The following is a 25,191-nucleotide window of genomic DNA, read 5'->3' as shown; positions in this document are numbered from 1 at the left end:
TGAAACAAATTGGGATAGCAGTCCCTGAATTTGTATATTTCTTGAATACTTAAAAAGATATTCCAGTCTTAATGTCAGTTTTTGTCCAGCTCTTGGGTGTTCCCATCTATCCATGTGTGGGCCAGTTGTATATTCCATAATATAAAATGCATACAATAGATTATATTCCACAATCTAAAATATATACAGTCCAGCAAGTAAAATTGTAATCACTCATCTCCCATAAAGATAAAGAGTCACCAATAAGGCTTTTATGGGCTCCATTTATCAAAACAGGCAATATAAAAAAAAAACCTAGAGTTCAGGTACTTTAATGTATCTAAAACCAATTTAGTTTTGGATAGATTAGTAAACGGTTTGGAAGTCTTGTCATGTTTTTACTGCTCTCTACGTCCCCACTGGGGAGATTCACTCTCTTTATAGAGACGTCATCCAATAGACCCAATAGACACGTTGCAAAGATATCCTTTAACGTCCTGTTGTGTCTGTGCAGTGTTCCCACCAGCCCCTTTTAGCCAGGCGCACCACCCAGCACTTTTCAATGTTGGGCCACAATACAGGGGCTGCCACCCACCTACAGCTTCTTACCACAGAGTTTAGAATTTTGAAATGAAGGGGAACCAACCCCCAATGGGACAAAGACGACAAAAGAACCTGACATGCGTTTTGAATATTTACTACTCTATTAAAAAATGTAATTTTATGCTTTAGGTGTTCTTTAAGACTTTCCGTGCAATTCCGAGATGTATACTGGTTTGTCAAGTTGTCTAATCTGGACATTTAAATCACTGTTTTGTTGTATGAATGCTGAAGATGGAAATGAAAGCCTTTTATTATATAAATGTTCTTTGTAATACAAATACAATTTGGAACATCATCAACAAAGAAAAAAATAAAAGGTGCATAATCACGCAGTGCTTAAAGATGATGAAAATAAAGTAACCAGTATTTCTGCAGCATAAATGCTTTATAAAACAACCATGTCTCTTTGTTGGCTCTCTCCATCTCATTTATATGCTAGACAGTATATTGTCTAAGAAGCAGAGGTCTTTTGTACAAAACATTTCTCATCTGATAGCTCCCTGCCTTGAAAAACCCACTTTACACTAATTCTAAAGCTGGCCACACAGAAAAACAGTCACATTTTCTACTTGACGGAGCAACTTGATTGCAGTAGGCACCATTCTGTCTGAACAGTAACACCATGCACATGCCAAAGTGGTTACCGCATTTCTACGACTGTCCAATCAATGTCATATTTAAAGAGGACCTACTCCTGAGACACTAAGTAGGCTGCCATTGCTGAACTTATTGTAAGAAATTCCAATTGCCTGGATGTAAAGCTTTTTTGTGTCCGTAGAATCAGTCACACAACTGAAACAAGCCTGAAGGTAACCGACAAGTTGTGAGACAATGAGCTAAACAACCTTAGCCTTTTACCCATTCTGCATCAGATCTAAAAGGTATTAAAAGAAGAAGAGGATAAAAAACAACAAATCAGACAAGTTGGATTGTTTTAGAACCAAGTCATAAATGCTCACAAATTCTCTTGGTGAAAGATCCACTTTAACCAGAGTGATAGCTATTTAAGGGTATACAGACCAATTATGAACCAACCTTGGAAGCCACATAACCAGAAAAAAATATAAATGGTGCTCATGTCCTCCAATCTTTTCTATGACTGCCATTGGAAAGCATGCCTTATTCTAGATCAGGGGTGTCAAACCCATTCACAGAAAGCCAAAATTCAAAACTTGGACAGTCACAGGTCAACCTTGAAATTTATTGAAAAAAAAATTGAGGAAAGATTTCCTTCTCATTAGATAAAAACCCCTTTTTTATGTATACAAAGAGTTTTTGCTTCACATTCAAAAGAGGCATAACATTTGTTTTTTAATTTTAGGAAAAAAAAAATCTTATGCCTCTTTCTCTATTTGTAGCCTTCCAAGGTAAATTTCAATGGTAACTTTTTTGCACAGGCTAACAATAATAACAATATTATTCTATAAAAACCTAACTATTTGTCCATGCCTTGGAGTAGCAAGGAAAAGTACAGCTGAGTGGGGGGAGTGCTGGAAATGCCGGATGCAGCCAATGCTGAGCCAAATCTTCTGTGATATGTGATATGAGTGGCCCGCCACTGAAACTCCCTTTTCATAGAAAAAGCGCAGCTACTAAAATTCCCGGCATTATTTGGCCCCCAGGCCAGAGTTTGCCAGCCCTGTTCTAGATGGTACTAACTGGCTATAAAGTTCTACATTAAATGGAACCTTTACCAAAGTAAAGCAGTGGGTAAAGGCTGCATCTCTAGGACTCCTTTCTGCCACATTATTAGAAAGGAAGTGACCCATAATTCTAAGGCTGAGAAGTCCTATGAAGGACAGCTTGTACCCAAAAGACATTTCCCTGATTTACAGATTAAAACTTTAATTTGTGCAATGGCTCAAGTGAATCCTCTGTTTACATTACTATTGATTTTCATCTAACATCATATGATTCTGACCACTGAAATAAAGAATTGTTGTAACCTACAGCAACAATTGAAAATCCATATTAATTTTAAAACCTGGAATTAAAAAAATGAAGTTGGGATTTGATACTACTGGCAATAAAAAAAAACCTTCCAAGCACGCTTCACCTACATCAGAGCCATTATGTGTTTGAAATTATTTGGCACAGGTAAGGCTCATTGCTTCCCATACATGAAAGTGTCTGAAAGAATTGGTTGGTGTCTCCCTTAATGCTTGTGTTCCAAAAAACATTTTCTTTTTTAAAAGTCATTTATTTATAGTCATGAATTCCACTGAAGGTAAAACACCAAAGCTTTGGTACAGCTCTGGTATTGAACCAAGTCATCAATGACAGCAGCCCAATTGCACTAGGCTTAAAAATAATATTACTATGTCCTTGGGGAACACAATTATGGACCCACTGAGATACTGAGAAACCCATTAACAGGGCTGAGCTGTCCTACATTTAGTACTAAGGATTTCTTTTTTTACAATTTATTTGATTCAAACTTTAAAAGGCATACTTGCCTCTGACTGGTGGAATAAGGAAATGTGATACCCCTGGGGACAATCACAACAAGTGCAGGGTCATTTTAGGCCAGAAGTAAAGAAGCAAGAGACTAAAAGAGGGAATATTAGGTGAGGAAATCGTGGCAGATTTGTGACATCAATCTAGTAAGCCAACAGGCACATGTATTTTCAGAATAGCTTAAAGGGACCAAATGCTCCCTTCAAAAAGGGCAGAAAGAAGAACATTTAGTAGACATTCTACACACCTTCAGGATTAATGCTATACATAAGTGATGGATATTTGCAGCTTTTAGAGAACAATAAAGCACTGGAGTTTAAGCGTAGAATAGCCTTTTCACAGGCTGCACCTACTTTGGGTTGGACCTTGAATTGACAGGGTCACTTAACCTTGCCACCACTTCACCTGAACTTTTGTAACTGCTCCCACACAGCAAGTGCTAGAAAATAAAAGCCTGGGAGCAGACATGTAAAGCAGTCTCTTAATAAGTAATTCATAGATCACTAGAATACCTCCACAGCTAAGTGGCAAATTGATTTCTTATCAGAGGGTGTATGCATACCGGTAGATATGGTAATGATGCTACATGGTAAAGAATGCGTCAGGAGCCACACCTTACCGCTAAGAAAGGAGCCAATATTTTACACTGTCAGAAGGAGGGACATTTTATTTCTAAGCCACCAATTTAAGGGATTTTTTAAGACTGTTAAGAAGCACCTTCCTCCAATAGGCACTTCTCAAAATGACTACAGTACAGGTTCAAAAATGCGGCAACCTTCAGATTTTTCAGAAGATTGTACACAGCTAGTTTTTTGCTCTGGATGTAATATGGTAGGTACACACTTTTTTTGCTAACTGCTTACTGTACAACCATGAAATCTACATAAAAAATTATGCTGTTAGAATATTTGGCTCACCCCCCCCCCCAAAAAAAAATTGTGCTTAGACCAGGCATGGGCAACCTACAGCCCAATAGGGATTTTTCTCTGGGCCTTTGGGTGGTCCGTGCCTCTGGCCGGTGCCACCCCAAGCAGCGTCAGAAGAAGGACCTTGCTGGGGGGGGGGTCGGCGCACCGGCCAGAGCCACGTTACATGTCCCCCGGATCTGAGCCTGCGATAGGAGAGTGTGCGGGGTTATGTCATCATGACTTCACGTTCAGTAGCGTCATGATGGCATAACCCTGTCCACTCCCCTATTGACCTAGCCCCTCTGCAAAATTTTATTCCAGATTGTAGTCCCTGACAAAAAAAAAAATAAATAAATAAAAAGTTTGCCCACCCCTGGATTAGACTGTGGTAATGACATACAACTATGGTAGGGACATTAGATTGTGAGCCCCTTTGATGGAGTTAGCGATGTGACTATGGACTTAGTAAAAGCTGCGTAATATGTCCGTACTGTAGAAATACAGGATAATAACCGACACATAGCGGAAGCTTCCAGATTTGGTTCCCAGGTGTGAGCGTTTACCTGTCCCTCAGTCAAATATGTGCTACTGGACTGACCAACAGAAACTCACAAGGGAAAGGTCAGAGCAATAATCTTGTAGATTGTGTTATTTGCATGCTGAATTGTCTCAGATCCGTTTAACAGATACCAATGATCTTTATGGGTGACATTCTTCCCACCTGCCAGAAATGTAAGAGGCATTCTTGTCTCTGGTCACTACGCCAATATACTGTGCACTGTAAATATAATTACAGCCAGGTTCTCCAAGACCTGAAAGTTATTTTAAGGGGTTACCTACCCATGTTAAAAAGGACAAGAACCCCCCTCCTAGCTGACATAAGGACAATTAGAATTCACAATATATGTTTGAAACATAAATGCAGAAGTACAGAAAAAAGTGTAAAAAATACTGGAAAAAGATACAAATGCAGCACTGCCCAAACTGGTCAATCCTAGCTAGGAAATGAGAAACTAGAGGGAAAAGGTTCACCCACCCCCCACCTCCCCAAATGCATATGCAAATTCCTATTACTTCAGCACCCACTAACAATTGTTTTTAAAGACTATCTACACTGCCTTCAAGCAGCATTAAGCTGACTTACGTGTATGGGGGAAGCTCACATTAAAACAAAAGCGCACGTACACAAACCCTTGGTGAGCCATGTTTTTGTTAGTGAATACTAAAATGAAAATGAATCAAATCCAACCTGGCCAAAATGGGTCCCTTCAGTTTTTTGGCCGATCCTTCTTGATTTTCCTCCAAGACACTGAATGCTACAGAGCTCATAAAGTGGGTGCCAGGGAGTATGCTTTTCTATTGACCTAGATATTGGATTTTCACAGAACACACTTCTAAAGAGAACCCTTGTTGGAAGTGTAGAATTTTAAAGGTTTAAATAAGGGCTCTATAGGGATCTTTTGGTTCCTCAAAGCAAAGTCTTAAAAGCAGACATACCAGGGTTAAGACATCTAACATATACCATCACAATTAAACAGCAATCATCAGAAATAAGTATACGCCCTGTGGTTGGAAAGCTGGCTTTCAACTTGACATCAGAATGGGAATATTTAATGGAATGAGAATGCTGTTGCTGAAATAAAAAAAAAAAATTCAGCAGAAGAAAATCTTTTTAAGTGTCTATAGCTCTAGCGGCATTGCAGAGCACAAGTACTATTTTATTAAGCAAGGCTGATCTTCAGTTGCTTTTAGGGCTTAGAGAGGGAAACATATAATCACATCTGAGCTCCAGTATGTAGTGACACTGCCTTTACCCTATCAGTACAGACGGTACACAGCTACAGACAAAAAAAAAAAAAATCATTGCCTTCATGTCTAAAAATAACATCCAATGCAAAACAAAACATAGCTGCTTTCTTTAAACATTGCATGATAAAATATTTATTTTTTGCAAGTGTACCCAATTCTCCTATAAATTGGTATAAGACATCAGGGACAGAGAACTCCCACTTCTGAATAGTTGGAATTTTGCTAGATCAGGGTATAGTTCGGTCCATTGCTAGTGAATATAGTTTAATAGGTGTATGCAGAGTTTAGGAAGACACAGCCATTACCACAAGTTCAGACATATTTGTGCAGCTATGTGGCAAAAACTTTCAGACATGGTTATTAGACACATCTGGCGCACATTAGGACACCTTACTGGGAACAGCCTTGCGATAAACAAGAGCCACTATACAAAAGAATCAACACCCTATCTTTTACCGCTACAGTCCCTATACCACTTTGCCTTGACCCTATCAGCCAAGTAGAACTACTGTGACAGAGGACAATTACTCTGCTAAACACTAGTTGCTTCTAAACTTTGAAGAAACAGAACTTCAATGCAATTTCAGAAGGAATACCATTAGGTGAAATGAGGATTCGATAGTTCTAAGCACCGTCTTTACTAAAAAAAAAAAAAAAATAAGTAAAAAAGGTAGTATGCAGTGTCAAGGTCTGTGGCAAAAAAACAAAAAAAAACAAAAAACACATGTTTTTTTCAAAGGCCCTAAAGGAATGCATCACATTTAATATCCCCATAATTATGTATGGTTTATACAAAAAAACAAAAAAAAAAAAAAAAAGGTATCTGACTGTATATAAAGATGTTATATTCCCATTCATGCTCCACCAGATGTGATCAGTGTTTGCTCCTGAATTTTTTCTCAGCTAAGTGGGGAAAAGCTGTAGATAGGCAAAAGAAATGCAGGGGCAACACAACAGATTTAGTGTTTCCAGTTGTCATCCAGTAATTCCCTTTAATTCTGTCAGCTTTCGAAACCCTCCCCCATCCCGTACCAACTGTCCAGTGTGGCTGTATTGTGACCCAACTGTTGAGGTACTACGGTACCCAAAACAGCTGGGTGGATACTGAAAATTGCTGGGTGGTGCACCCAACTAAAAGGGGCAGGGGAGAACACTGGTGGTGACTTGTTACACATTTTTTCATAGACGTAGTGCACCTATTGTGGTTCATTTATCAAATAAATAAAAATAAGCTGACCAACAAAACTATTATATATGACTTCCCATGTTTACATTGCTAGCTAAAAAATTTCAAATGCTACTTTCTACAATAGAAGTCAAGGGGCAACTTCCTTTTTCGTGATCCTAGAATATAAACAGTGTGGCTCCACACCTAACACATGAATTCCACAGAAGTGTGAATCCATTTCTACATACTAAATGGATGTAAGAGGATATTAAGCGTACAAGGCTCTGAAACATCTAACAGGAGAAGGAGGAGGGCCTTGGAATGCAGCAATTATAAAAACTGTCTCATCAAAACACTGGAAAATTTATAGTAACATTTATCCTCAAGTGGACTGCCAATTATCAGAAGTTTTGAGACTAGACCAGGGGTCTGCAACCTGCGGCTCCGGAGCCGCATGCGGCTCTTCAGCCTCCTTGTTGTGGCTCCCTTCGGCTGCCGCGGGGAGATCGCTCCAGACTATTTTTCTTTAGTGAAAGAGAAGGCAAAATGGCTCTTTTGATAGTAAAGGTTGCTGACCCCTGGACTAGACTTTTTTGTAGAAAAATGCTGACAGCCTATCATTCTGGTTAAATACCATGAGCTTCTTAATTCCTATTCAGCTACAGGTTTACTTTAACATTTCATATCCTTAAAATGGACATTTACCTTTACTTCTGTGGCAAGTAGGCATTCTATTCCATGCCAGGGCCACAAAAGTTAGATGAATGGCAGAAGAGTGCTGCATATGCAGCAAGAAAGTAGGAGGACAATGATATGGCAAACATTAACTAAACGTATTCCGCTATAGTACTGGGTGTACACATGCAGGATGTTGTGGTGCACAATCACAGGGAGGACAAAGGGGAAGAGAAGACCGGGTGAAGCTATGCCAGCAAAGAACATGGCAGTATATGAGAGATGAGACCATAAGAGCACTTTCCCAATCTTTTTAGCATGGAGGGAACCCTAGTTTTTGAGGTTTCAGGGAACCCCTTCTATAATTACTATATCCAAATCATATTAGTGTGGTGGTCAGTGAGAAGAATGTCCCCTTAAAAATAGCCAAAAAAGACAAATTGGTGTCAATTTCTTGTAGCTCTTAGATTCCTTTGCAGCATCCCTGCATTAGAGGATTTTGGTATATATATGTTACATGTAAATATCATTAACCATTCATGTTTTGCACTTTTTTTAATTTAAGAAATATTCAGCCTTTTACATTTGTTGTAGCTTTAATATTCTTATTGTACTCTGCACTGATTGTTACTTACAAAGTATTCCCTCTCAAACCTTCGATTTGCATTTATTTTGTATACAGGCAAAAAGCACTATACTAATCTAGAAGTGCTTTCTGCCATTGCTTACCCCTCTCGTTGCCTGAACATCTAGCTATATCCAAGAGGCTTCAAAATAGAGTCAGTGACCCAGAACACGGTTTTGAGACTTCACTTGCTACATAATAGCAGCATTCTCCTAGGATTTTTTTCAGCTATAGCTAAAAAAAGTTCAGTTTTTGGAAAACATTGCCGTGGAAGTTGAGAACTTTCACAAATGTTCATGAAAACTATTTTCATCAGAATATAAAGAACTACATGATCTATACATTTTCTTTTAAACATAACTTATAACATAAAAGACTGTAGGAAAAAGGAAACCCTGAAACCCAAATCTTTAAATTGGAAACCTCTATTTAAAGCAGTGTACCAAAGTACAAAGTAATTTAAGTAGTGGTGCATTACAGAATACTTTAATGGTGCACTGTATGACATGATAAATAAAGGTCACCGCAAATCAAAAAACAAAGATTATGTGCAAACTCTTGGAACGTTATAACACATTTATTAGTATACTCAAAATAGTCACTAAATATATTTAAAAGTCATACTCAGCATTCATCAATCAAGTAATGGAACTGGACTGGCCACCCGGCATAGACTATTCCCCCAACAACTGTTCGGAAAATATAGAAAAGCCACATACCTAAACAATGATATTTCTTACACAGACCATTACCAGACTACCACAAACCTCAATTTATGCAGAAATCTTTGAGATATTAGTCACGAGTCTATGATCCCAGCAGATATCCCAATATGAACTCCATAGAAGAGAGCAGATTCCAAAACTGACAAAGAAATTAGTTGAATAAGACAGGGACAGGGGAAACACGTAACATGTAAAACTGAAAGCTTAAAACTCTTATCTGGGTAAATCCTGAAATACTAACTTTTTGTTACCTTGTAAAGAGTCATACATCTGTGACCCTCACGGTTAAACTGACCCGAGAGTCACAAAGTGATCATTGCTTAAGGAGCCCCTAGAAACCTCTAAAGGAATCTTAAATTCCTTGGAACCCTGTTTGACACTGGTTTAGACAATCACTTTATTTAGTATAGGTTGAACCTATTTGGTTTAGTGACTAAGGAGGGTAATAACGCCTGGTAAGTGAAGTCCTGTCACCTTCTCTGTGGTCAGCAGGTAAAATATACCCAGTGAAAACAAGACTGCAGTATGAAGCTCAACAGAAGTGTTGAGCAAAACAGGAAAGAAAATGTACTGGGTGTGAAGTAGCCATTAAAACTATAAACCAACCCTGCACTACAGTATGTTCTTTGTATTCAAAAAGCAAAACCAAGCAGGTTTTGACTTTAATATATGTGACTGCAGAATGCAATAAGTGTCACAACATCAATTCCCAATATTAGGATTGTATACAATGGTATCGGTACACATTTTTGGCCTTCTCCAGGTGCTCTACAGAATGTGCTCTAAATTCATGCCTAGGAACATCTGATCGTTACTCAGATGAGCACCGCCACTATAGTTTTTGCAAGGAACCTTTATTCAAGTTTCCACCCTACTGCACCCACCCTTAATTCAAGTTTCCACCCTACTGCAATGCCATCATCCAGTCTACATGCTTTCTGGTTCAAGTCAGCATTTTTTTCCAACAGAGATCCTACCATGTGGTATGTGAGATGTGTTCTGCACCACAATATTGGGATCAGTGATCCTTTAACCCATTACCATAATGTGTTGTGTATTTTACACTGTGATATACAAACATGCTTAGCTGTCTAGCCATTGAAATCTTTCAACATATCCACTGAAGAGATTACATGCTTTACAGGAAAAAAGGTTGCATATAAAAGCAACATGTACTCAGGATAAAAATAATCTGGCAAAGGCAATGAAAAGCTTTCAACACAAGACTTGATCCATTCGTTGCAAGGATGGCACAATTTAAACTGAACAAGAAACACAACAATCATCCACTACAGCACATTTTCTGACAAGCGACACCAAGATAGGGCTGACCAATGCAATTCTGTGCTAGTTTATGTGTTCCTTATCTACTTTTACCCAAATGTTTTATGCATATATGCATTTTCATAGCATAAAATAACCAAGACACTGACAACAGCTAGACTTTCGAGTAATGCAAAAATCCCCATTGTCTGGCCCGGAATTTTCTAGAATTACATTAGGTGGCATATAACTCATTCATGAGCTTGCAAACCAGCTTAAGGCAAAATAGCTAAATTCACAACCTAAAGTACACCTTAAGGCCTCTAAAGGAACATCCAAACAAATGCCAAATCCATATTTATCTCAAACTTGGACACTGCAGCTCCCAGTGGGAGGTATTCAACAAAGATAGTACTCTAAATATAGAAAAAAGGGCTCGATTGGATGTGGCCTGATTGACAACCCACATGCCTGAAAATCAGCAGCGATAATTCCGCTAGCTGGGTCACCTGGCTAATTTACCTCCCACTGTTGTGCAAGGCACAAGCTACACAGCTCTAAATGCAAAAGTAGTGCAGCACTGTTGACAAACCATCACAGACTTTGCATAAGGTAGATCAGATCCACTGGTAAGATTAACAAGTACAGTGGTACCTTGGTATTAGTCCTTAATCCGTTCCAGATCCTTGGACTTATACCGTGTTTCCCCGATTTTAAGACATCCGCAATAAATAAGCCACCCCCCCTTTTTAGAAAAAAATAATTAAAATAAGACACTCACCCGTGAATAAGACATGCTCTGAGATCCGATCCTGTGTGTGTCTCCTTGATGCTGGCTGTGCAGCACGTGTCTGCTCCTGGCTGCAGTGCAGAGTGAAACTGAAAGTAACAAGCGTGGAATGTTTTTAGGATATATTCACCCTGAGAAAGACAACTACAATATTGCTTACAATATAATAAAAAAAAAAAAAAAAACACAGCTTGCAAATATAAAACATATCAGGAACATTTAGTAACTTCCACTACTTTCCCTTAAAAAATGCAGCAGTCCCAATGATCAATTCCCACTACACTGCCTCATTTTCATAAGATATCATTTACAGGATATACATACAGTTTTCAGACTCCTCAATGATATGAAATGATTTAAACAGAAGAAGATAGCAGGATAGTTGCACTTTAAAATAGAGAACTCCTTGTGTTTAGTGTGGTACAAAGAAGTATACAAAGTAACATTTCAAAACGTGGAACTTAAGAAAAAGGTTATCTTCCGATTATGGAGGTTTTGCACTTCCAAAATGACCTTTGGAACATCCAGTGTAAGTGCAATTTTGCTTTCATTTAAACGGAAGATATACCAATTGGTCCAAATATCAGTGAACTGTACTAAGGATCAAATCCCTTGCCAAAAGCAGCTACACTGTATAAAAGAACACAGCAACGACTGCAAAGCCAATCCACATTGCTAAGAAATGAAATCTTCCATTTGGGCCCCTGCTGGACTACCACAAGTATCCGTAAAAAAGTATTTGCCGTGATGAGACTCCATGATGAATATCCATGAGATCTCAAGATCAACTCAGTACCTTGTAATGACCCCCAAACAAAAGATGTTAAAATGACAAGACCTGAATGTAGGCACTTGTGTGTCAACTGAATTTTAGGAAACTTTTTAAATAAATATCCAGAAAAGCCAAAAGGCATATATTCTACTTTGTTTCCACAAAACACCTTTATAAACCAGATATTACTTTAATAAATGAACAGCAAAATAATGGGAATCATATGTTAAAGCGCTCCAAGACTGAAGACTATAGGTTACCATGGGTGTACCTAGGTAATCCAGCAAACCTTGAATAGATCTGAATCAGGATTGAAAACGGTTGCCAAATGATAACAAAAGATTATCCAAAAGACCATTCCAGGTCAGAGGAGCAGATACATGATCCTGAATAAAGACAGAACAGCAGTGACTTATCAATGTTACAGGGAGAATGTTCATGTTACAAAGTTTACCCATAGTTTTCTGAATCCTTGCATGTTTTTTTTTAGACCACATATGTATAGTTAAGAAAATCACCAATCACAGTTTTCAGCTCCAATATCACAAGTGGTTTTCCATAGTGTGTTGGTGATAGCTTATCAGCTATTCTATAGACCCCAGTAGGTCATCTGTGCAAATCTAGTGCCTCTTACATGGCTGGCTATAAAATATCATCATTACCAGTGCTGCAGCTAGCCAGCACCCACACATTTAAGTTCACCAGTGCTTTGTTTCTTTCTCATGATGTACCAAACTGTAGATTTTTCCACTCCTATTATTGTAGCAATTTCTCGGATGGGTTTTTTCTGTTTTTGCAGCTTAAGGATGGCTTGTTTCACCTGCATGGAGAGCTCATTTGACCTCATGTTGTCTGTCCACAGCAAAATCTTCCACATACAAGCACCACCCCCGCCCACACACAAATTAATCCAGGTCTTTTATCTGCTTAATTGTTAATGACTTAACAAAGGAATTGCCCACAGCAGCTCATGAAATAGCCATTGAGTCAATTGTCGAAATACTTTTGACCCCCTAAAATGAAAAATGAAGTGATTGTGTAAAAAAAAACAAAAAAAAAAAAACAAATTTTTATGCAATCTTTTTGTTCAACCCACTGAATTAAAGCTGAAAGTCTGCAGTTCAATTGCATCCGAGTAGTTTCATTTAAAATTAATTGTGGTAATGTACAGAACCAAAATTAGAAAAAAGTTGTCCAAATATTTATGGACCTAACTGTATATTATATTATCTGATTGTTCACCAAGTCTGTAAAAGTTCTCATCTTTACAGGTCATGGTATAGTTCAAAAAGGCCAGGTTTTTAATATAAACAGTCATTCTCTGACTCTTTTGTCAAGGACATCCTAGTAAATGTACTGCTGGTAAAGAAACACTAACAATGAGTGAATAACTCGCCCTCAGAGACTGGAGCTGAACAGCCCTAGTATAGTTTGTAGTGGTCCCATTCAAGTACAATTGTTTTGTAAAATTTAACGATTTAAAGCTTTTTAAAAATCATATAATCCTTAAGGAATACAACCCTGAATTGATAGCCACACAGGTAACTCCATTCACCATGGAAAGGGTCAACTGTCCAAGAACAAAATAGGAGGTGTGAAGGTTGTGGAGGCACCCTGTGCCAATTACATAGTCACATCCCCTTGTGCCAAGATAACAGAGTGCTGTCAATTCAACTAGAAAGCTATATATTGGCATTTTATGTAGAAGAGGGAAAATTCCGAAGCTCACACCACTATAAAATGCCCCAAGGCTTCCAGGTTGGGTGAAGCAACTTGCCATTCAACCTTAAGGACTATCTATATAAAGTGAAAGCTTGGGCATCATGGCATCTTTCATCCATGGTGAATAAAGCAGAAAACAATGCCGATATCATGTCAACACTAATCATTGCATCAAAGCAGGATAATCACAGACCAGGGACCCAGAAGAAGACAAACACATACTGTAACCAGTCAGAAGACATCTGAAAATTTATAGCTATAGGCATTAGTGAACTGGGTAATATTCTGACACCCCCCAACATAGCCATAGCTTTTCCTAGTATCCTCCATATGCCATCACTTCTATTCAGATCCTTCACATGGCTAATAAATTAGAAAGAAAAAAAAAAATAGATGTTTTACTCACATTTTACATCCATATTGCTGCGACAGGCTATGCCTTACACTGTGCCAATTTTAAGCTTTCAAATTATCTCACTACGAAGTGGATTATAAAATAGTATTGCGAGTACTTAGGCATTTTATAGTCTTTCCATTTACCCTTAGTGTTTAAGTCTTCATAAGTTATCAGTTCACCTATACAATTGCTGTAATATACAAATAGTTTTAAAGAACTTGAGGAGGACTACTAAAAAAGTATTTGGATTTTTGTAAAGATAGATTAAATAAATTAGAGTAAATATTTTTAAAAACTGTACTTTTTTGTTGAGTAACTTTATCTTTTCATTTTATAAACCCCTTAGCAGAAGAAATAAATTTAATCACTTGCTTGTTACGGTCATGTGATGTCAGAACCCTGTTGTGGGTACTTCCGACCAAAGGCAATAATAAAGCTACTGGATCAGAATTACAGAATTTTTAAATGCATGGGTATTCAAATGGTAGCCTTCAAGCAAAATGCTATATTTTCAGACTCTCACTCACTAATAGGATACCACAATTATGGAGAGGAGAGTGTATGGTAAGAGAACAAATCAAAATTTGAAGATCAGCAGGAAGAACTATGACTGCCTCTGTGGGTTACTGCACTTGCTTTGCCTGGTAGGCTTTCTGAATCTAAACAAACCAAGAAAACTGCAAAAGGTCTATATGCATTTCATTCCTTTCAATATATTGAAATATTGAAAAGTGGTTGTGATGTGCAACAGTGTACATACAAATAGCAGTGTGTGAACAGGTATTTACAGTGCATGTTTTCATTTATCATTGTTGACCCCTTGGACTATTGTGTTATTAAAATAAAACTTTATACAGGAATTTTATGGCATTACAATAATCTTTAATTAACATAATATGACCCTTTTTGATGTCTCCCAATATTCCCTCTAGCATATCCATTGTTTTTCCCAGTCTTTTAGCTGGGTGTACCACCCAGCACTTTTCAGTAGCCACCCGGCTGTTTTTAGGCGGTACTGAAGAGTTCGGTCACAATACCGGGGCTGCCACCCAAAAAAAAAAAATTTGCTTCAACAGGGGAAAAAAATTCCTTCCTGATCCCATGGGGAAATCGGATGTTTCCTGGATCGACAGTCTGTAATATTTACTTTAAAGCCTTAATAACCAGTTATTCTGTGCTTCTAGAAAAGCATCCAGATTTTTCCTAAAGCAATCTATAGTACTTGCTGAAACTACTTCCTGAGGGAGCCGATTCCACATTTTCACAGCCCTTACAGTGAAGAATCCCTTCCTTATCCAGAGCTTAAACTTCTTTTCCTCCAAACGCAAAGAGTGCCCTCTTGTCCTTTGTAATGATCCTAAAGTGAATAATTGGGAAGAGAGTTCTCTATATATGGACCATGTATATATTTAGATGGGGTGATCATATTCCCCCTTAAAGTCTCTTCTCAAGGGCGATTAGATTCAGTTCAGCTAATCTCTCCTCATAGCTGAGCACCTCCATTCCTTTTATTAGTTTAGTTCCCTTCTCTGCACTCTCTCCAATTCCACGATGTCCTTTTTGTGAACTGGTGCCCAAAACTGGACGGCATATTCCATATGTGGTCTGACCAATGCTTTGTACAGGGGCAGGATTAGGTCTCGATCTCTATAGTCTGTTCCTTTTTTAATACAAGACAGTATTTTTTGCTAGCTTTAGATATTGCAGCTTGTCATTGCATGCTATTAATAAGTATATGATGTACCAGAACCCCCAGATCCTTTTTTATTTCTGACTCCCTTAAATTTATTCCCCCTGGACAGTATTAAGCATGCATGTTATTAGCCCCCCAAGTACATAACTTTACATTTGTCTACAATAAATGTCATCTGCCACTTGGCTGCCCAATCAACAGTACATCCAGGTCTGCTTGTAGATTATAGACATCCTGTATGGACTTAATTCCATTACATAGTTTGGTGTCATTTGGACTTTGAGTCCCGCCCTAATGGCTTCACCCCCCACCAGGGAACACCCCTTGTAGTGAAATCTCTCTTCTCCGCATGCATTGCGGAGGAGAGGGATTTCCCTTCAGGGAGCCTTCCCTGTTTACCTGGTGTCAGCATCAGCGCCGACCGGAGCGGAGCAACAGCAAGGAGGCGGTACCAGAGCCCTGGCCAGGGGGTGTTAGGCTGAACAAACTACCGGCTAGGCCGTATCTGGCCTAAAGGCTGGAGTTTGCCGACCCCTGCCTTAGACCATCCAGAGTATGAATCATAATCACTACTCTCTGGATGCATTCCTTTTTGAAGATAGGAACCACATTGGCCTTAGGCCAATCCATTGGTACCATGCCAGTAATTAAAGAGTCTCCAAAAATTAGAAACAATGGCTTTCAAATAACTGAGCTCAGCTCTTTGAGAACACGTGGATGTAATCTATCGGGTCCTGGTGCTTTATCAACCTTAATTTAGCCCAACTGTTTTCTTAATCATATCAATTTTGAGCCATTGTGGCTCATTTAAGGCAGTAACATTGCTATTATGAATTTGGAGATGGGCTCTGCCATTTTTCTTTGTGTACACAGAGCTAAAAAAAAAAAAAAAAAAAAAAAAGTTTAGCAAATCCACCTTTTCATTATCCCCAGTTACCAACCCAGAGTCATTCATTAAAGGGCCTACATGCTAAGATCTGATCTTTTTGCAATTAATATATTTACATTTGGGGGGGGGGTGCCTTACACATTTTGAAGTTTTGCACATTTTATCTCCTTTTTACATCTTTTGTTATATTCTTTATAGTTTTCAAACAATGAAAGTGATCCTTCACTTTTATGTTTTTGGAATGCCCTTTTCTTGTTCTTTATGCTTTTTTAACATCAGCTGTGAGCCATATAAGTTTAGAGGCTAAACTTAAACCTATTACCCATTGTAGTAAAACTAGTAGAACTAGCTTAAAAAATTCTGGGGTAAACACTGATAACATATAACCATACAAAAATATACTGTATATAGGGTAAAAAAGGGGTTATATAAAGCTTCTTCCCAATATTACATGTCATATTACCTCCACCTAAATAACACACGTTGTAAAATAACATTAGGACTACTTGACAAGAATCCAACTCTTATCAATGGATACTTGAAAATTTTTTTATTCATAAACCCTTTTCAATTAAGTAGTTTTGCTAAAGCTTTTGTAGTCCCATAGGGTGTTTATTATGTTGAACAAGTTTATGCCGACAATACCAATTAAAGTTATTTGTATCCAATATTGTACCTTTACATTCCTTTTAGTCTTTCATCAGAGCTATTGCAGATGCTAAGGTGCAAATTTATAAAGCAGTGAATCTGATATTCACAAACATTCCGTGCTGGGGAATCAATCATTGCCATAGAATGACATGGACCTGGAACTTCTCCATCAGAGAATATCAGATTCACTGCTCAATGAATAGACCCCAAAAAGAGAAACAATCTTGTCACTTTCACCTATCAGGATTATCACCTGCCAGGATCCAGTACACAAAGCATGATTTATTAAACTTGGAATGGTTTTCAAATAATAATTTTCGATTAGTGGGCACATTTTTTCAATCCTGGACCAGATTCATTCCAGGTTTGTTGAATCACCCAGGTTCTCCCCAAGTTAATTAGGTGTTATGACATACATGTAGTACCTGGGTTAAGGATATGCGACATGCAGATGACTACTAGATACAAACAGGGCTTCCTTGCTCACTTCTGTGCAAGATGGAGGCTTGGAGGGGACTGTTTGCATGAATTGCAGAAGAAATCTTTTGCTAAACACAGCTGAGGTTGTGGGTGAGCTCGTTTTGCAGCCTCTTGTAACACTTTAATGATCAAGACAAACTCGGCTGTTTCTTTTTGCATATCAAAGCACAGCTTGCTCCAGAAGGTAATGGAAGTCTAGGCACCATAAAGATTTTTTTTTTTTTTGCTTTGTTGGTGATTAAGTCACAGTGAGGATTTTTTACAGTATTTGCATGTATTAAAATAATGTACCCATTTCAACTTGCATACAAATTTAACTTAAGAACAAACCTACAGTCCCTATCTCGTACATAACCTGGGGACTACCTGTATTCCACTATATAAAAATGTATCATTAGGGGAAAAAGGGACAGTCTTTCTTTGGGGTTGTGCCCCCATCTTGTCTTCCCCTGCCCTCTTTACCAGAGCCACACATTGTTTCTTTTAGCTGTTTGTCTCCGATTCTGCAATGCCTCAAAAACGGTAAACTAAAAGCATCACAACATTTCAAATCTTGCTTTCAACCATTTGTTAACCTAGGGCTTCATTTGGTTTTAATGAAATCTTGCCCATTCCTGGTGAAGAGAAAACATGCACTTAAAGGCCCTCCCGAGCTCTTCCCATCCCCTCCAGGGATGCATAGCTAGGAGAAGAAGAAATCTAGATTCTGAACTGCATTTAAATGACATTTACGATGCCAACGTCCATGCTTTTTTATCACAGAGTGACAAGAGGGTATGAGAGGAATACAGCATCTCTAGCTACTGCGTATGTGTACATATGTTTTTAAATCCAAATATATGAACATAATATAATTTCATATATACACACACTTATATTTTTAATTGCTAGTTTAGGGACTTCCATTAAAAAATAAAATTATATAGAAATAGATGTGTGCGTGCTCATGTATCACTGCATGGTAACCAAAGACAATTTTAGACAGCCTAACAGATGTTTTGATGTGGTCTCTTGCAAGCTTGCAAAGGAAGATTAAGAGGATAATGATGTAATCTGTATTTATCATTTTTTTTTAGGATAGTAGAACTGCAGTAGTTGATCTCATCCAAACAAGTATCTATTTGTTACTACCATGATGTTTTTTTCAACATATTTTCTATTTTACCTCCAGTGGTGTCTCCCATAGATAGTTTAATCACTTACTAAAAAAAACCCCATCAACCAAGTAAGTGCCTCTTTGGACAATTAGTGGATATTCACCAAATAGAATGCAACTTGGGAATGAAGAGTGGAAGATATGTCTGTATTAGCAGAGCTGTAACTCTGTAAACTATGTTTGTTAGATGCCCCACATTTGGACAGTGAAGGTATCTTTTGTTCTATTTTAGAACTATTACACAAATGTGTTCTAAAGTAAAACGGACAGAGAAAAGTATTTGCTTTCATTTTATTTCACACAAAATAAATAAATTTATAGGTGGAACATGGAGGGGGGGCTTCATCTGAAAAAGTTACACAACCTGTAATCAGGATATGTGGTCATGTTGTCACACAGGCTTCTCAACTTTATAGATAACACTTCCTCCATACTGTCCAACACCACATAAAAGACGAGACACAAGCTGCTCATCAAGTTTCATAGAATTGAATTTTGTTTTGTCTGTAGGACTTCTCTAAAATCAACCAAAATGCCGCTCATTGTAGTCTTGGTATGTTGTCCCTAAACAGGCATAAATAATAAAAAAAAAAAGTGACTTGCTGTTTTGTTGCATGGAATGTAATGTAGTTGCATTACCATGAAAATGTCTATGAACAGCATGCCAATCTGACTGCCATCCCCACTCTGTATGCAATTTCCATATGATTGTCTAAGGTATGCTGTTCAATTTAGATGAATTTATTGCACAAATTTGAATCTGGCCATAGCACTATCTGTTCCCTATCCATTTGTCCCAGTTTAGTGTTAAATGACTATTGCCTTGCCAATCCCCTCCCCTACACAGGTTCAACCGATATCCAGGGGTCCCCTTTTACTCCCATCAATCCATCCATATCCAGGGCCCAAAACACTTCTATTTAAACAGGCAAGGTAACGTAGGACCCTGGTCACGTGCCCAAATCTCAAGTGCCAAAATTAATCCAAGGAATTGAACCAGGAATTGGAACAGAATTAAACATACAATTTTTCTCTGCAACTTCAATCTCCTGCCTCTGACCGATTTATCCACCTAGACTCCAACACATCCTCTGCTGCTGCAACTTTGAACTGCTATTTCATCAAGCCATCTCTGTGACTGTATCATCATACCCTAATCCTAGATCTCAACAACCTTTGAAGCATCAGTACAACATATATCACAGTACCTGCTCTCATGGATTTCAGTTTGCCACATTGTTTATTGTACTTCTATGGTTCTATTATTCTCTACTAACACTTTCTGGTGACATCTAACCAAACCCTGATCCCCCCCCACAACCACTCCCTTCCATACACTCTTCTCATAACCCCATCCACCCTACCCATAGGTTCTTACCCCCTCTCTCTGGCAGTCTATGGAATGCCAGATCTGTTGGCAAAAATTTAACCTCCATTTACAACCTTCTCTTTTCTAAATCTCTGAACTTTCTGGCTCTCACTGAAACTTGGCTTTTCTCCTCTGCCCTCTCCTATGGAGGCCTGCACTTCACACATACCCCTAGATCTGGCAACAGAGTAGGGGGTGATGTGGGTCCCCTTCTTTCAGCTAACTGTACATACAGAGTCCTTCCTACCCTGCCCTCTCTCATTTTCACCTCTTTTGAAGTCCACTCTGTCCGTCTCTTCATACCCTTACCACTCATTGTTTCCATTGTCTAACTTCTCAACTGCCTTGCGTCCCCAACCACCGCTCTCCCCAAAATCAGCTCCCCAGATGAAGCTGCCACCCAGTTAAAGCACTCTGAATAAAGTTGCCCCTGCCACCTTCCGCTACCCCACCCTGCCAACCCCCGACCCTGGCACAACAATCACAACAAACAGCTACAAAAGACTGTTCATACAGCTGAGCCTTAAGTGGAGAAGATCTGGCCTCAGCGCTGACTTTATGGACTACAAAGCCAAGCTACAAAGCTTTTACCACTGAACACATGGTCACCAACCAAAATTACTTCTCTGCTGTCATTTCCTCTCAAGCTTCCAACGCAGGCAACCCCTTCTCAACAAATGACTCCCTCCTAAACCCCACACAACAACCTTCTCTGCCCAAGACATTGCCACCTACTTTAGAGATAAAATTGACAAAATCAGACATGATGTCTCTGCCCAACTCCAACCCCATACCCACCCCTAAATCATCACTGGCCTCCCGCAGCCCTGTTATTGCGGACGAAGTCTCTTCCCTCATCATCTCCATCTACTACCTGCCCACTTGATCAAATTCCCTCTGATCTACTCTGTGCCCATTCCTCCACCCTGGCCTCTGCCCTAACCGAACTATTCAACCTCTCCCTTTCCTGAGAGGTATTTTCCAGAGGTAAATACCTCTCAGCTTTTAAACATGCCATAATTCTCCCCATCCTAAAGAAACCCTCACTGGACCCTGGACTCAACCTTCCCTACCCTCTAACTACTGTCCTATCTCCTTTCTCCCATATGTCTCCAAACTTTTTGCACACCTTGTCTACAACAGACTCACCAATTACCTGAGCACCAACTCTCTCCAGTCTGGTTTTGAGCTGCTCATGCCACTGAAACAGCCCTTACTAAAGTGGCCAATGACCTCATCAGAGCTAAGTCTCAAGGCAACTTTTCCCTGCTCCTTCTCCTTGACCTTTCCTCTGCTTTTGACACTGTGATCACCCTCTTGTAACAAAAATCATGCGTTTGCTTCCTATCTGTCTGACTGCTCCTTTCAAGTTTTTTCAATGGTAATTCCCCCCCCGCCATCATCTTCGGCCCTCCCCTCAGGCACGCTGTTTCAGCACCACCTTTGATTCTGCCCTCTCATTTACCCCCCATGTTCAGAACATTTCCAGGTCCTGTAACTTTCACCTTCGCAACATCTCAAAAATCCACCCCTACCTGACCCCAGAGACCACCAAACTCCTTGCACATGCTCCTATCTTTCGTCTGGACTACTGTAACCTCCACCTCTCTGGTATTCTACTAACCCAACTCTCTCCTCTATTAGAATGCTGCAGCCAGACTCATCCATCCTTCCCAACGCTCCTCTTCTGCTGCATCTCTGTAGTTCTCTTCATTGGCTTCCATTTCACCATAGAATCAAATTCAAGCTCCTGTGCTTTGCCTTCAAATCCCTCCAAAGTTATTGTTCCACTTACATTTCTGACCTGGTAAAAAAAAAAAAAAAATATTCCTCCAGTCGCTCTCTCTGCTCCTCCAATGACTTCCTCACTTATAACCTCATCACACGCACAGATACAAGACTTCTCTAAAGCTGCCCCAACTCTCTGGAATGATCTTCCTCGTCCTATTCGGCTTGCTCCTTTTTCCTCATTTAAAAGAGCGCTCAAAACCCATTTTTTCAAACTTGACTACCCATCTTCTTCTGTCTTTTGAAACTGTCACTACCACCCATCACTACATATCTCCCCTGTGATTAACACTTTGGGTGATCAGCATTTGCTCAACACCATACTACAGATACATAACAAAGTTGTCACCTTTACAATGACAGCATACCTCAACACATCCACCTGTATGATTTTTGCCAAAACACACAGGACTATGCATCTACAACCATTCCCGCTGCCATATTAACAAAATAAAGTCATATGAATGTGCTGCCTTACCTGTAATAGATATGTAAATGATATAAATTGCAATCGGATTGTGCACTATTTCCATGTGTCCATCCACTTTTCCAGCATTGCTGAATATATAAGTCCCTACATCTTCCATAGCCCGGTGTGGCCAGAGCAGTATGTGGACACAAGTGCTGGCTGTCTATGTGTAGTAGTGCACATTTCTACCATTTGCCTTCCTCTATAATGACTCCCTTCTGCTGCAATTTCATGGGATCCAGCCAATCAGATGGCGCATTCATTTTCTCCGTGCTGGAAGCATCGATTTTAAACTCCCACTCTGTCCAGTCCCATAGTGCTGAAATACAGCTCAGGAGCAGGCTTTACTGGAGATATATATATATATATATATATATATATTACAAGTGAATGTGACATCCATCAAACATTGACTGCAGGTGAATGTCTTTTTATTGACCCCCTATGTTAGGTGAAAGTCACATACACTGCTTTATAAAAACAGCCCAAAGTGTGGCCATAGGACATCTCATTAGAAGGTTGCGGATCCTTCAGGAAAATAAAACGAATGGACCAGCAGTCTAATCAGCTCCGGCTACAAAACAACACCAACTTTATTCGTTTTTGTCTGTAACAAAAAAAAGCCGATATTGTGAACACAAGTTTGCCACCTAAATAATCAACATCACGGCCACTGATGAAGTTACCTGGGAACAGCACAAATATGCGAAATGTAACCTCCCATGTGTTGTAAGGAAACAAAACATCCCCGATATATGGAGCAAGAGATCAACACATCCAACTATAATGGCGACACCATAAGGGGGTCCCATCTACCAATAGGTCAGACCGGCACCCCAAATACAGCCGGCTCTCATAGAAAGAGAGAAGCAATACACCAATCACATTGTAGACACCTCCAGAATATTGATTAGTAACCTGATCAGCTTTAATATTACACATGATCAATGAAATCACAGATCACACCCACCCTTTTGTGTCAGAACATACACTTGTGTCGTCCTAAAATACCCATCAGCCAAATCCATTACATATATCACATTCACTAAGGAGTATATAGAGCATTTCTGGTGATTTTTACTATTCATGCATACATAAAAAAACAAAACAGTTTTAAAATGCCACACAGGGATGTGCGGGGATCATTAGGGAAGAATCATTACTTTTATCAAGCAGATTGCACACAGACGCCATGGAGTGAAAGGGGCCTGTGTGATTTCTGGGCAGGAACTTCCTGTATTGGGTGACAACACTCTCACAATTGCACACCTGTGTTGTCACAGAAGGCGGCACAGGTACATATATGTAGAAATGGCCATCCTTCTCACCATCACCAATGATGAACCAGCTATCATCCCCTGTAGGTAGCATGGGGATGATACAATGAATATAAATGGAATATTGTGAAGAATATACATGGTGTTTGTTCAGAAGGCAGTGAATGTTACCCCAGCCATGAATATAGCGCACACAGGGGGTGTAGCGTACACCGAGCAATACAACTTCCTGAACACACAGCTCATGTCAGGGAGCAGCCACTATGGAGCCTCCATCCATACACATGCCAGGGACAATGACACAGCTTCCTCCAGAAAGGGCACCGGGATGTCGCAGCCCTCATACACCCGTGCAATGCACATTCACTCACCCATGCTGCCGCTGACTCCCCCGCTCTCTGTGCCGATCCTGGGTTCGGTGAGAATGCTTTGGTCACGTGACCGCGCGGGGGGGGGGACGTCTGTGCTGCCGCAGGTAGACAATCAGAGTCTCAAGTCACGAGAGAGAACGCGCACCCCCGGCACCGGGCTGACAGGAGGGGAGGGGTCAGGAAGCGCCTGCGCACTAAGCTGTCACTGAGTCCGAGTCAGGCCCCACCCTGCTGGAGTGCACGCTGTGTGATGGGAGCTCTGACTGATGGCTGGGTGTATGAGGGGCCTAAAAAACTGGGGAAGGGGGGTATTTATATTGTAGGGTGGGGCATATATCTGTCCTATCACAGCATACATCTGGGCGGACTGTGCTGGTACATGTGTGCGCCACTGCATATGGGAGCGATATAGCCCAGAGATTTCACCTTTTACTGATACTACTACTCTATTCTATGAGGAATCATGCTTCCAATAAAACCCATCTTTATGTGTAAAAATATATAGGAATGTTTATTATTATAAATGATATACAATAACTGTTACTGACCGTAGCAATGCCAATGACTGACAAAGAGAACCTGTGATCTGCATGGCCAATGTGTCTAAGGTATTCCTTGACCCCATACATAATGTATGACATGTAAAGACATTTTTCTTTCATTGAGAAATCAAAACGTGATTACCTCCTGGGCGGTTTATTTCTATCCGGATTTATTTGTCTAAAAGCCGTACTTTGTTTTTCATGAACATTTATTTTACAGTATAATATAATAGTATGAGTATAATATAAGTATAATATAATATGAGTATAATAAAGATTGATACACAAAATCATGTCAAAATAATAAATGAATTAAATTAAAATAAACTTTGACATGATTTTGTGTTTCAAACTTTATTATACTCATACTATTATACTGTAAAATAAATTTTCATGAAAGACAATGTACCGCTTTTACACAATGAAATCCATTTAATTTTGAGTTAGGTAAGGTAAGAGTTTGTTTTTTCCTTTTTTAACTACCCTGAGTGTGACTCGGGGTCACCGCTTTCAGACACACTTAGGCCTACTTATTTGGAAGCTTCCTTTGACACGTGGGCCATCAGATTTCTGTCCACACGCCTGTGGGATGAGCGCAGGGGTAGCTAGTACT

The 25,191-nt window shown here is 39.4% G+C and overlaps 1 protein-coding gene across 1 annotated transcript in view; it reads right to left on the bottom strand.

Moving 5' to 3' along the window:
• Positions 1-24,140, bottom strand: part of RAP1GDS1 (Rap1 GTPase-GDP dissociation stimulator 1) — a gene marked incomplete in the record, with an annotated part of 62,980 nt that extends 38,840 nt beyond the window's left edge. Inside the window, 1 exon segment of the mRNA XM_072405591.1 lies at positions 24,037-24,140. Coding sequence (XP_072261692.1) covers positions 24,037-24,040 — 4 coding nt within the window.
• Positions 24,141-25,191: the final 1,051 nt, after the last annotated feature.

This window comes from Pyxicephalus adspersus, chromosome 3 (genome assembly GCF_032062135.1).
Source record: "Pyxicephalus adspersus chromosome 3, UCB_Pads_2.0, whole genome shotgun sequence".
NCBI lineage: Eukaryota > Metazoa > Chordata > Amphibia > Anura > Pyxicephalidae > Pyxicephalus > Pyxicephalus adspersus.
Note: the sequence above shows the minus strand (reverse complement) of the source record. Positions and strands in the feature narration are given on the sequence as shown.